The 12,500-nt window shown below is 41.9% G+C and overlaps 2 protein-coding genes across 2 annotated transcripts in view; one reads left to right on the top strand and one right to left on the bottom strand.

Moving 5' to 3' along the window:
• The window catches only part of LOC135093051 (uncharacterized), a 10,893-nt gene extending 2,924 nt beyond the window's left edge, over positions 1 to 7,969 (top strand). The window contains exons 2-8 of the mRNA XM_063991925.1: positions 1,167 to 1,281; positions 1,791 to 1,943; positions 2,200 to 2,304; positions 2,569 to 3,168; positions 3,974 to 4,199; positions 5,015 to 5,115; positions 7,033 to 7,969. Coding sequence (XP_063847995.1) covers positions 1,168 to 1,281; positions 1,791 to 1,943; positions 2,200 to 2,304; positions 2,569 to 3,168; positions 3,974 to 4,199; positions 5,015 to 5,115; positions 7,033 to 7,155 — 1,422 coding nt within the window. The 5' untranslated portion in view covers position 1,167 and the 3' untranslated portion in view covers positions 7,156 to 7,969. The remainder of the gene's footprint in view (positions 1 to 1,166; positions 1,282 to 1,790; positions 1,944 to 2,199; positions 2,305 to 2,568; positions 3,169 to 3,973; positions 4,200 to 5,014; positions 5,116 to 7,032) is intronic.
• Positions 7,970 to 9,027: 1,058 nt separating this feature from the next.
• The window catches only part of LOC135092974 (uncharacterized), a 6,591-nt gene continuing 3,118 nt past the window's right edge, over positions 9,028 to 12,500 (bottom strand). The window contains exons 5-8 of the mRNA XM_063991798.1: positions 11,336 to 11,557; positions 10,845 to 10,932; positions 10,353 to 10,455; positions 9,028 to 10,108 (exon numbers count right to left, since the gene is read on the bottom strand). Of these exons, the coding sequence (XP_063847868.1) occupies positions 9,636 to 10,108; positions 10,353 to 10,455; positions 10,845 to 10,932; positions 11,336 to 11,557 (886 nt within the window). The 3' untranslated portion in view covers positions 9,028 to 9,635. The remainder of the gene's footprint in view (positions 10,109 to 10,352; positions 10,456 to 10,844; positions 10,933 to 11,335; positions 11,558 to 12,500) is intronic.

Genomic DNA, 12,500 nt, shown 5'->3' with positions numbered 1-12,500 from the left:
TCCGCTATCACATGTTATTCATCAATATGTTGTGTGTGTGTGTGTGTGTGTGTTTATGTTCTCAGTGACTAGGCGAAAACACACAGTATCTATATCTTCCTGTACTCTCTCTCTCTTTCTCTCTTTCAATTTCAGTTACTATTTAGCCCAATAACTAAAAAACATCATCATCATCATCTCTCGTTCCATCACGCAGCCTCTCATCATCATCCCACACAAACATCAGCTTGTATCTTATCAGTGGCTGTTGGCTTCAGGCTGGCAACATGGTACCTTCGCCCCAGCCTCGCCTGTGGGACCAACGCGCGTGACTGAGAGGAGGCAGGCAGTATGTGTGCCTTTGGATGTGTGTCTGGAGCGTGAGGGAGGGAGGTACTGGGCCAATAAAAGGTGCAAGGCGTCTGTTTATGTCACGCCCACCAATAAGGACACAAGAATATTTGGGTTGGTGCAAGGGGAGGTCATGGCTACACGCGGTAGTCCCTGTATGAAATGTGTCTATTTTTCACTTTCATCTAAAATATGAAAACTTAGGGGTAACTTCAATGTAAGATAAGGTGCAAGGAATCATTAGGCCTACACGTGGCAGGCCCTGTATAAATCATGCTTGTATATTTCTACCTATATAAGCCTATCTACAAAGTTAATATTTTTTTTTTTAACTAACAATATTCTCAGTTGGATTTTTTTTTTCTGCGCTTCCCTTTTCCTTTTTCCTGTTTGTTCGTCGTTTTTTTTCCTTTTTGTTACCCTGAGTCAGTGACCCCCTTGCATGAAAAAGAATACACCAATAGTCTGGTTATTGAGTGTGCTCCAGTCATTCACCTCTTTGTCTGGGAGCTGATTTTCCTCCTATCTGTAGTGCAACTGTCATTGTACTTTTATTTTCCCTGGCCAGATACAATTTTCCCATAATGACTCATACATTGTCAACGTTTATCTTCAATTTTTACTATATTCGATTATGTTTTTGCTTTTTTTCAGCTTATAGAAGACAAAATTTGCCTCCTCTCTCTCTCATCATATCTATCTATCTATCTATCTATCTATCTATCTATCTATCCATGTTTCTATCTATCTCTCTCCATATGTACCTGTCTATCTACCTATCTATCTCCCTATCAACGTACCAATTATCTACCTAACACACGGTTCGACTCCCCCAGAATGAAGTTACTCAGACGCTGGTGGACTCGGGCGGCGGTTCACAGCCTTCGAGGTCACGTGGTTATTGTTATCGTCTTCCTCGTATTTACCCTGCACGTCACTACAAGGAGAGAGGCGAGTATGAGGTAGAAGGGTCGTTAGGTTATGTTTAATTGGGTAAGGTTAAGTTAGGTCTGCTGGGTTAGGCTTGGGCTAGGTTCCATTTTCTTCACAAGTCCCCCCTTTAAATTACCTTGGTCATCTCCGTTTTCTTTAGTTCTCTCTCTTAATTAACGAGTTGTTGCCCGTTTTCTTTACGAGTTTCCACTTTATCTCTGTTTTCCTCACGAGTTTCCCCATCTAAATGAACCAATCTCCGTTTTCTTTTACGAGTTTTCCTTCTGTCTCCGTTTTCCTTACGAGTTGCCTTTCTAAATTAATTAATGACCACTATTTTCTTCACAAGTTCCCCACTATTACCATTTTCCTTACAAATTCCCTCTCTATCAACGTTTTCTTTACGAGTTCCCCCTCTATCACCGTTTTCAGTACCTCCATTTTCTTCACAAGTTCCCCTATATCACCATTTTCCTTAAAAGTTCGCCCTCCATCACCGTTTTCTTTACCACTTCTCCCTCCTACAGAAACCAGAAGAGAATAACAAGGGGAGAGACTTGTTTCCAATTGACTTTGAGGAGCCGAGGGAGGAGCTGGCACGGTCTATTCCACCTCCACCTGACCGTCCCCCTGCACCCTTCCACGCACTTGTTCTGGACCCCTTCGATGACTGGGTGGAAGTATGTTGTTTTTGTTAGAGGCCGTTTTATTTTGATTTACTTAGGATTTCATTGAGGGTATTTTGTATTTTATTGTTTATTTTATGTAATGTATTGTGTGTTATTAATTTTTTGTGTTGTTTTTGCTGTGGTTGATTTTTTTTTTTTTTGGCTGGGTATGTTATTTCGTTCATCTTGCGTTGGTATATTAACTAACTAGCTCTCTCTCTCTCTCTCTCTCTCTCTCTCTCTCTCTCTCTCTCTCTCTCTCTCTCAGGCCAGGGGTTCGAACCGTGAGTTTTTCCTGTACTCTGCTTATCTGGACAAGCGGGCAGCCACAGACCAAGTGATCATCGTGGCTATTGTCAAGAGAAGAAAATCGGTGTGTGTGTGTGTGTGTGTGTGTGTGTGTGTGTGTGTGTGTGTGTGTGTGTGTGTGTGTGTGTGTGCAATAAACAAGAACAGAATAACCAACAACATCATCAACATCAACAAAAACATCAACAACAACAACACCCATACAAACAGGACAGACATACGATGACAGCCAAACTACACCCACACACAACACAGACCAGCACAAACCCACCTGCACCCAAACACACAGACAAGCCACATGACACACCTGGATTGCGTTCATTCACAGATAAGATCATGCACGGTATGGAGCGAGGGGACCACCACAGAGGAGAAGGGCAGGGTCAAAATGATTCACGAGAACTGGAACCTCCCGTACACTGCAGCCCTGATTATCTGCAACATCCCTAAGAACTCGAAACCAACACATGTGGCTCTTACGTCCTTTCCTGACACGATACTGGTAGTGCAGGACATGAAGGCGAGGAGAAATGAAGGGCGTATGAGTGTCTGTGTGAAGCCCCTGCACTATGAATATGACAGGGCCCTATGGCTTGTGGAGTTCATTGAATTCTACAAGCTCATGGGAGTGGACAGGTTCATCTTCTACAACCACACGATGGGACCGAGTATAGACGCAGTGGTGAGGCACTACATGGCGGAAAACGTCGTGACCCTCCTGCCGTGGACTCTGCCGGTGACCACGCAGAAGGATATCAGGACGGAGGGGATCTTTGCGGCTCTCAACGATTGCAACCTTCGCTCTGTCAACAGGTTCACCTTCTCGGCAATGGTGGACTTCGATGAGTTTCTGGTGCCGAGGAAACACGACTCACTCATTGAGCTTCTGGACACGTACGGTACCAAGGACAGCAACTACGTATTCCAGGTGACTCCAGGGGGGCACGTGTTCTGAGGCACTTTGCTCTCTCACCATAACTACTTTCAAAGGCCATGGAGACAGTTAGTCGGGTTCCCAAGAGTGTTTCTCCTGGTAATCTTTTATAAATCTTGTTAATCTGCCACTAGAATCTGTATAACTTTAGCATGACTATTTTTCAAAGTCTACAGAGATGCTTAGCTTGATTCTTAAGAGTGCTTCTCTCGTTAATAATGTAGAAATCTCATTAATTTGTCACTAGATCCATAAAAACACCCTTGAAACCCATGTTACTTCACAACTATTTTCAAAGACCACAGACATTATCAGCTGAGTTCTCAAGCGTGTTTCTCCTGATAATGCTGCAGAAACCTTATCAATCTGTCACTAGAACCATAAAAACACTCTTCAACAAGGAAAAACACCCACGAGAACCTGACTAATCACTTCCATGGCCTTTTAGAGACACCCGTAGACTTTGAAATACCCCTTAGCCATTGAGATCCCAAGAAACTAAGCTTCCACGGCCTTTGAGAAACACCCGTAATGAGAGAACAAAGCGCCTCAAAACACTGGACAGAGCAGACGAGACAGAGAGATACAATTGACTTGATACCCTTTAGCCTTTGAGATCCCAGAAACTAAAGCTTCCACGGCCTTTGAGAAACACCCGTAATGAGAACAAAGCGCCTCAAAACACTGGACAGAGAAGACAAGACAGAGGCATACAATTGACTTGATACCCCTTAGTCTTTGAGATGCCAAGGAACTACACCAGCAAAGAACCACTAACAAACCACACACGCCTTTACAGAACGTCTTCTTCTACCTGTACTGGGAGAACGACACGACAGCTGTATACGACAAGTTGATCCAGGAAGGAGTGTCGCCAGTGGAAGGCCCCGCAGAGCCCTACCTCCTCACGGCTTTCAAGACACGCAGACTCAAGAAACCTCACAAGCATGGGGTGCGCTCCAAGTACATAGTGAGGCCTGAGAGGGTCCTGGAGCTCGGGAACCACAACGTTTGGGAGTACATAGGTGAGTCAGAGGGAAAGGCTGAGTGAGGGTGGACCTAAGGGAGTGAAACGTGTTGATGTATGTACAGATGTGTAAATAGATGGGGGAAGGTGATGATTGAGACAAGATTAAAGGATATGGACAGACAGCCATAGAGAAGCACAATATGGTGAGTTTGAGGGGGAAAAAAGAGTAACTGGGGAAGAGATCCACAGGGATAGAGACCTATAGAGCTCTGTAGACAAGAATAAACAGATGCAGGGGAAATTAAAGATAGACACGCAGAAAATGGAGGGAAAAATGGACAGAGACAAAAAGACAAATAATTCCAAGCACATACACAGAAACTGAAGGAAAAAGAGACAGAAGGACAGAGACACAGACAAAGAGACAACACACAGACAAACACATGGACAGAGAGACAGAGAAAGACACAGAGAGACACACACAGAGAGACAACACACAGACAAACACATGGAACGAAAGACAGAGAGACACAGAGAGACACACACAGAGAGACAGACACACAGACAAACACATGGAACGAAAGACAGAGAGACGCAGAGACAACAGACAGACGAACACATGGACAGAGAGACAGAGAAAGACATAGAAACAGAAGAAGTGGGAGACAGGGACACAGAAACACAGATTCAGAGAGAGAGAGAGAGAGAGAGAGAGAGAGAGAGAGAGAGAGAGAGAGAGAGAGAGAGAGCAACACCAACCCAAATCAATCCAAAAAAAAGAACCCAAACACAACTTCCTCAATCTTAAACACTACTACCACCACCACCACTACCACCACCACCACCACCACCACCACCACTCCCCCTCAGGACGAAAGGCGTGGAAGAAGGTACCTCCTGAAGACGGCCTGTCCCACCACTACCGGATCTGCGAGTACGGGGGCTTTGACTGTTTGAAGCAACCCAACATGGTACGTGACTTTAGAAAGGACAGTATTCTGAAGCATTTTGCTCTCTCCTCTTACCAGAACTATTTTCAAAGGTCAGAGAAGATTAACCGGGTCCCCAAGAGTGTTTCCCATGTAAATAGTGACGAAATCTTGTTAATTTGTCACTAGAGACGTAAAAACATCCTTAAAAACCCACGCTACCTCACCAAGAACTATTTTCAAAAGTCACAGATAAGATTAACCGGGTCCCCAAGAGTGTTTCCCATGTAAATAGTGACGAAATCTTGTTAATCTGTCACTAAAAACGTAAAAACATCCTTAAAAACCCACGCAACCTCACCAAGAACTATTTTCAAAAGTCACAGAGAAGATTAACCGGGTCCCCAAGAGTGTTTTTCCTGTTAATAATGGCGAAATCTTGCTAATCTGTCACTAGAACCGTAAAAACTTCCTTGAAAACCCACGCTACCTCACTAAGAACTATTTTCAAAGGTCAGAGAAGATTAACCGGGTCCCCAAGAGTGTTTTTCCTGTTAATAATGGCGAAATCTTGTTAATCTGTCACTAAAGACGTAAAAACATCCTTAAAAACCCACGCAACCTCACCAGAACTATTTTCAAAGGTCAGAGAAGATTAACCGGGTCCCCAAGAGTGTTTCCCATGTAAATAGTGACGAAATCTTGTTAATCTGTCACTAAAGACGTAAAAACATCCTTAAAAACCCACGCAACCTCACCAAGACTATTTTCAAAGGTCACAGAGAAGATTAACCGGGTCCCCAAGAGTGTTTTTCCTGTTAATAATGGCGAAATCTTGTTAATCTGTCACTAGAGACGTAAAAACATCCTTAAAAACCCACGCTACCTCACCAAGAACTATTTTCAAAGGTCAGAGAAGATTAACCGGGTCCCCAAGAGTGTTTTTCCTGTTAATAATGGCGAAATCTTGTTAATCTGTCACTAGAGACGTAAAAACATCCTTAAAAACCCACGCTACCTCACCAAGAACTATTTTCAAAGGTCAGAGAAGATTAACCGGGTCCCCAAGAGTGTTTTTCCTGTTAATAATGGCGAAATCTTGTTAATCTGTCACTAGAGACGTATAAACATCCTTAAAAACCCACGCAACCTCACCAAGACTATTTTCAAAAGTCACAGAGAAGATTAACCGGGTCCCCAGGAGTGTTTCCCATGTAAATAGTGACGAAATCTTGTTAATCTGTCACTAGAACCGTAAAAACTTCCTTGAAAACCCACGCTACCTCACTAAGAACTATTTTCAAAGGTCACAGATAAGATTAACCGGGTCCCCAAGATTGTTTTTCCTGTTAATAATGGCGAAATCTTGCTAATCTGTCACTAGAACCGTAAAAACTTCCTTGAAAATCCTCGTCACTTCGCTACGACTGTTAAAGGACCTCGGAAATGACTGGCAGGGTTCTGAATAACGTTTCTCTTGTTGATATTGTAGAAATGTTGTGAATTCGCTAGAGATGTAAAAAAAATCCTTAAAAACCTGTGTAACTTCACGTATATGGGGCCCTTTTAAATGTAGGGGAGGTACAGAGCATAAATGTTTCAGAATAGAGTTAGGTTTTTTTTTTGGTATCAGTCCTGCAGAAGCTTTAGTTCAACCATCACTGCAGACCAAGGATGTACAGGCAGGGACATAAGTCATGTGGCCTTTTGTTCAAATTGGATAAACAGACAGATAGACAGACATGCAGATAAACAGGAAGAGAGATAAACGATGAAAAAAAAAAACACATACACAAACGCACAAACAGTATAAACAGATAAGGAAACACACACACACAGACACACACACATTATTATTATTATTGTTATTATTATTATCATTATTATTATTACACACACACACACACACACACACACACACAGCCCCTAGCCAACCACCACTAATTAACCCTTCAACAGGTGGACCGACAGACGCACACCTGGCTGGGGGAGGTGTACCGGAGCGTATTGACTCAGTGTGCACAAATATTCCAAAAAGAGGGTTTCTGCCCCCGAGCCCCCCCTCTTGGGTCCCCGTGGTGATAGTGTGTGTGTGTGTGTGTGTGTGTGTGTGTGTGTGTGTGTGTGTGTGTGTAAATATCTGTGCCTTATATTTGTCCAATAGTGCTTTCAAAATATGTGCCTTATTAATTTTTTTTTATCTCGTTCTTGTTCTTATTCTTTTTCTTGTTTTCTCCTTCCCCTTTTTAATCTTTTTTTCTGTTTCTCTTCTTGTCCTCTCTCTCTCTCTCTCTCTCTCTGTTTCCCTTTTTCCTTCTCCCCCTTTTTTTCTTCTCTTTCTTTCTGTGTCTTATTCTATCTACTTCTTCTCTTCTTGTCTCTTTCCTTCTTCCTCTTTTTCTCTTCCTTTCCTCTCTTCTTGCTACATTCCTAGCCTGCTGATCTTTCCTATTTTCCCTTTTTCCTTCTCTATACTGCTACTACTACTACTACTACTACTACTACTACTACTACTACTACTACTACTACTACTATTACTACTACTACTACTACTACTACTACTACTGCTACTATTACCTGAAAGTAAATTAAAATGGTTCCTGTGGTGTCTTCCTCTAAGGTTGTTTTCAGTGTGTGTGTGTGTGTGTGTGTGTGTGTGTGTGTGTGTGTGTGTGTGTGTGTGTGTGTGTGTGTGTGTGTGTGTGTGTGTGTGTGTGTGTTATTTATTTATTATTTTCGAGTATAAGGGAGTTCTTTGTTTCTTTATTTATTTATTGTTATTTCCTCTGTTTGTTTGTTTGTTTGTTTGTTTGTTTAATCTTTCCCTCGTGCTAACAAGATTGCATATTGTTAAAGAAAAAGTAAAAAAAAAATATATATATATATATATATGTAATTGTTATTTTCTTTTCCTTTATAATTACATATTTCAATCATTTTTTATTTATTTTTTCTTCTTTCTTTCATTCGTTCAGTTTTTCTTCCCTTCTTTCATGATTATGCATCTGAATGAAGAAAAATGAAAGAAATTTTGCGGTATAAATTAATAAATGTAACAGAAGCAGCAGCAGCAACAACAACAACAACAATAACAACATCATCATCATCATCATCACCACCATCATCATCATCACCATAATAATAATAATAATAATGAAGAAGAAGAAGAAGAAGAAGAAGAAGAAGAAGAAGAAGAAGGAGAAGAAAGAAAGAAAGAAAGAAAATCAAATGAGATGAGGAACAACAACAACAACAACAACAACAACAACAACAATGATAATAGCAATGATAATAATAACAGTAATAATCATCAAGAAAAAGAACAAGAAAAATATCAAGAAACACAACAACGACAAAAACAACAGCAAAAGAAAACGAAAAACAACAACTTCATTCTCACTTCTCATCTCTCACTCTATTTCTCTCACTTTCACACCCTCCCCAGGTCTCTCCCTCTCCCAGCAGCACCCTGACACTCTCCCTCACCTTTCCCTTAGCTCACCTGGGCCGCGGAAGGTTGATTAGTGGAGTAAATTTGAAATATATCGCAGCAAAAACGCACCAGCTTCCCTTCACTGACAAAAAGAAAACAGAAAACGAAAAATTTTTATGGGTATCTATGCTATTTTTAGTGTTTATTTTATTTTTTTTTGTAGCTAATTTTTTTTTTTATATATTTTTTATTGTTTTGTTTATTCTCACGGTGTTTTTTTTTTTTTATGTATATTTTATGGTTCGTTTTCCATTATTTGCATATTTTTTTCAGTTTTCCTTGTATTTTTTTTTTTGTAAGTTAGTCCTATATATTTTTTTTTTTAATTTAATTTTGTGTATTCATAAGGGGAGCTTTTGTGTTCATTTATTTCAGTTTTTTAAGTTTATTTTGTTATTGTTGTTGTTGTTTTCATTTTTCCCCTCCGATCTTTATTCAGTCGTTGAAGAAAACTGTATTAATTAATTTTCACATCTTTATTCCTCTTTTCTTACGTATATTATTGTTTCTGATGCGTTCAGTTACCAGGATTAGTTATGAGATTAAATCATACACTACTACTACTACTACTACTACTACTACTACCAGAAGCGTAAAATACCACAGTATCTATTCTCACTCTATTCCTATTACAAAAACACCTCCTTGTAATATAATGTTAATTTATCACGCACTGTCCTTGTATGTATATCAACTAGTGTTTTGTAGCCTAATTATATACGTATCTGTCTATCTCTCCATCTATCAGTCTATCCATCCATCTGTCTATCTATCTATCTATTTGTTTACGTTCTTTTGTCCCTCCAGTATTATGTAATTATATATAACTTGAAAACACTTGAAAACCTAATAACTCGTATTAAACCCTATTCAAACTTGTAGAACCATGAAAGCATCGTTGAAAACTTCATTAACTTTCAATATACCCTATCAAAATCACTCGAAAAAGGAGATTAATACGTACGAAAAAAATATAAAAAAAAATAAAAATTTAAAGAAAACGAAAATTCAACACAGAAAACGGAGCTATTTCAACGTAAACACTTCTAAATTCAAAGTTTCCAGGTATTTATAGATTGTAGGTTTCTGAGAATCTCTTGATGGCGTGCTGCTTGGCCTCTACGGGCATGTACCTCCCAGAGCCGTCCAGGGGCTCGATCACCACGTCCCCGTCAGGGTGCACGAAGAACACGACGGACTGGCGCGCCTTGCTCCTCGACTCAGTGAGAAGGACGCGGTGCTCCTGAAGAAGGGAAGGGTGGTGGTGGTGGTGGTGATGACAGAGTATAAAGGATAAATTAAATGAGAGGGGAAAAGAAGAAAATAAGTAAAAAACAAGAAAGAAGAAGAAGAAGAAGAAAGAAAGAAAACAAGTAGAAAAAATTATTGCTATTATCAACGTTACTACTACTACTACTACTACTACTACTACTACATTAGAATTCACAGCAGAGAAGAAGAAAAATGATGACCAAGACAAGGAGGAGGAGGAGGAGGAGGAGGAGGAGGAGGAGGAGAAGATAATCACAGCCAGCATCCCTCCTGCCTTCCCACTGTAGTCCTATTAAAATTAGAGTAGGCCTAGAGAGAGAGAGAGAGAGAGAGAGAGAGAGAGAGAGAGAGAGAGAGAGAGAGAGAGAGAGAGAGAGAGAGAGAGAGAGAGAGAGAGAGAGAATGATGGAAACCTAGAACTACCACCACCGCTACCACCACCGCCACCACGACCGCCACCACGACCACCACCACCGCTACCACCACCATCACCACCACCACCACCAGTACTGACCGTGGCCCATGAAGACGTCCCCGGTCCAAAACTGTAAGATGTCCCCGGCGTTGACCAATATAGTGCCAGGGATGGGTAGGGCACTCACCCACGCCCCGCCCCGCTCCTTCACCTGACGGAGGAGGAGGAGCATGAGGAGGAGGAGGTTTTAAAATGTTATTCTTTTTGTTTCTCTTTTGTTTTTTTATCGTTCGTTTTTATCTTATTTCTTTGTTTTATCTTTCCTGTTCCTTATTCTCTTCTTCTTCTTCTCCTTCTTCTTTAGGGACAAAAGGGCGTGAGGGGAGAGAGACCAATAAATTACAGACGGAGGAACAGGAGGAAGAGGAGCAGATAGTGGAGGACGAGAGAGAGAGAGAGAGAGAGAGATGGAGAGAGAGAGAGAGAGAGAGAGAGAGAGAGAGGAAGAGAGAGATGAGAGAGAGAGAGTAGAGAGAGAGAGATTCACACAAAAATCACACAAACAAACATTACACACACACACACACACACACACACCTCTAGGCCTCCCGCAGCGTCCTGGAAGAGAAGGGTGACCGTGCCGTAGTCAGTGTGGGCGCCGCAGCGTGTAACCCCTCCCCTTCGTCAGCGCCTTCCTCCAACTGGCAGGGCGGGGTAGTACAGGAGGCGCAATGCTGGAGGAGTTCTTGGTCCCCCGCCAGCCCCTCCGTGTCTCTTGACGAAGTATGATCTCTCCGAATCCTAAGTGGGGGGGCGTGGAAAGGGTGTTGAATCCCCTAAAGAGCAGGGAAAAGGTGTCTGATCCCCTTAAAAATACGTGTTTGATCGTTTTATACGTGTTTCAGCCTTTATAGTGAAGGAAAGTGGTGTTTGATCCTCTGGTAGTGCGTGGCAATGGTACTGGATCGTTTACAGTACGCGGGAATGGTGTTTGATTCTCTTATATTGCATGCAGTACTCTTAAAACACCCGTTACTACACCAAACATCATAAAAACACATTAAAACACATCCTACACACACAACACAACACCCCAGCACCTCCCAAAGCCCGCCACGTCCCGACACTCACCCAGAGCAATGGCCATAGCAGTAAGGATCCTGAAGGTAAGGACACTGCACTTCTCAAACAGGGTCCTGGCGGCGGGGCGGAGGGTGGCGAGCTCCTGGTCTGGGAAGGCGCCGTCTGGGGTGTGGATGTCGAAGCTTTCCCTCAGTTCCTGCACGCCCTTCGCCTCCGTCAGTCTGCGGGAGAGAGAGAGAGAGAGAGAGAGAGAGAGAGAGAGAGAGAGAGAGAGAGAGAGAGAGAGAGAGAGAGAGAGAGAGAGAGAGAGAGAGAGAGAGGTTGGTCAAGGTAGCAGTCTTCAGCCTTCCCTATTTTTTCTTTTTTATGTAGAACATCAACCAAGGGCAACAAAATTTGATAAAAAGATGAAAAAAAAAAAAAAATTCCACTGAGATGCCGGGCTCCCAATAAGGTCCAAAGCAGTAGCCAAAAATTAAGGGATAAGTGTCTTGAAAGCTCCCTCTTCAAGGAATTCAAGTCATAGGAAGGTGGAAATACAGAAGCAGGCAGGGAGTTCCAGAATTTACCATCCTCCAGCTTCTGAGTTCATGTAGCTTCACGCCTCTGGTAACTTTGGTAAGATTTACATAAATATTTAACGATTTTCTGAAGTTTTAAGAATGGGAATGCCACAAATATAAGTGCAAGATTTCTATTTTCAACACAGACAGCCACTCGGTAGTAAGTCGCTTTTACGAGAGTGGTTTTGTGTAGTAAGACAACATCCACACCTCAACACGCGAGGCGCCACGTGTGTCTGAGCGTGATATACTGATAATCTCCATTAACTAATATGAAACACTATTATTTCAACCTAGATCAAATTTAAACTAGACACAATTTCATTCGTAAAACACCCTTTCATCCCATGCAGTCTTACATACACCGGTCACGTCATTCACCGCTCCGTGCATCGTAGTGTTTTCAGATACCCTTGGGAACACCACCCTGGGGAACACCACGCACTTAAACACACACTTGAGAATGGGGCTCATGACCTCTGTGGCCTTGAAAAACAGTCGTGGTGAGGGAGAACAGGGTATCACAGTACTGGCCATAATGTTGCGTGCTAAAATCAGTTTGGTGTTCATGAAAAATTGTATCGTTCAAGGTTCTTATTGG

Source organism: Scylla paramamosain, chromosome 41 (genome assembly GCF_035594125.1).
Source record: "Scylla paramamosain isolate STU-SP2022 chromosome 41, ASM3559412v1, whole genome shotgun sequence".
NCBI classification, from domain to species: Eukaryota; Metazoa; Arthropoda; class Malacostraca; order Decapoda; family Portunidae; genus Scylla; species Scylla paramamosain.
This window is presented reverse-complemented; position numbering and strand designations above follow the sequence as displayed.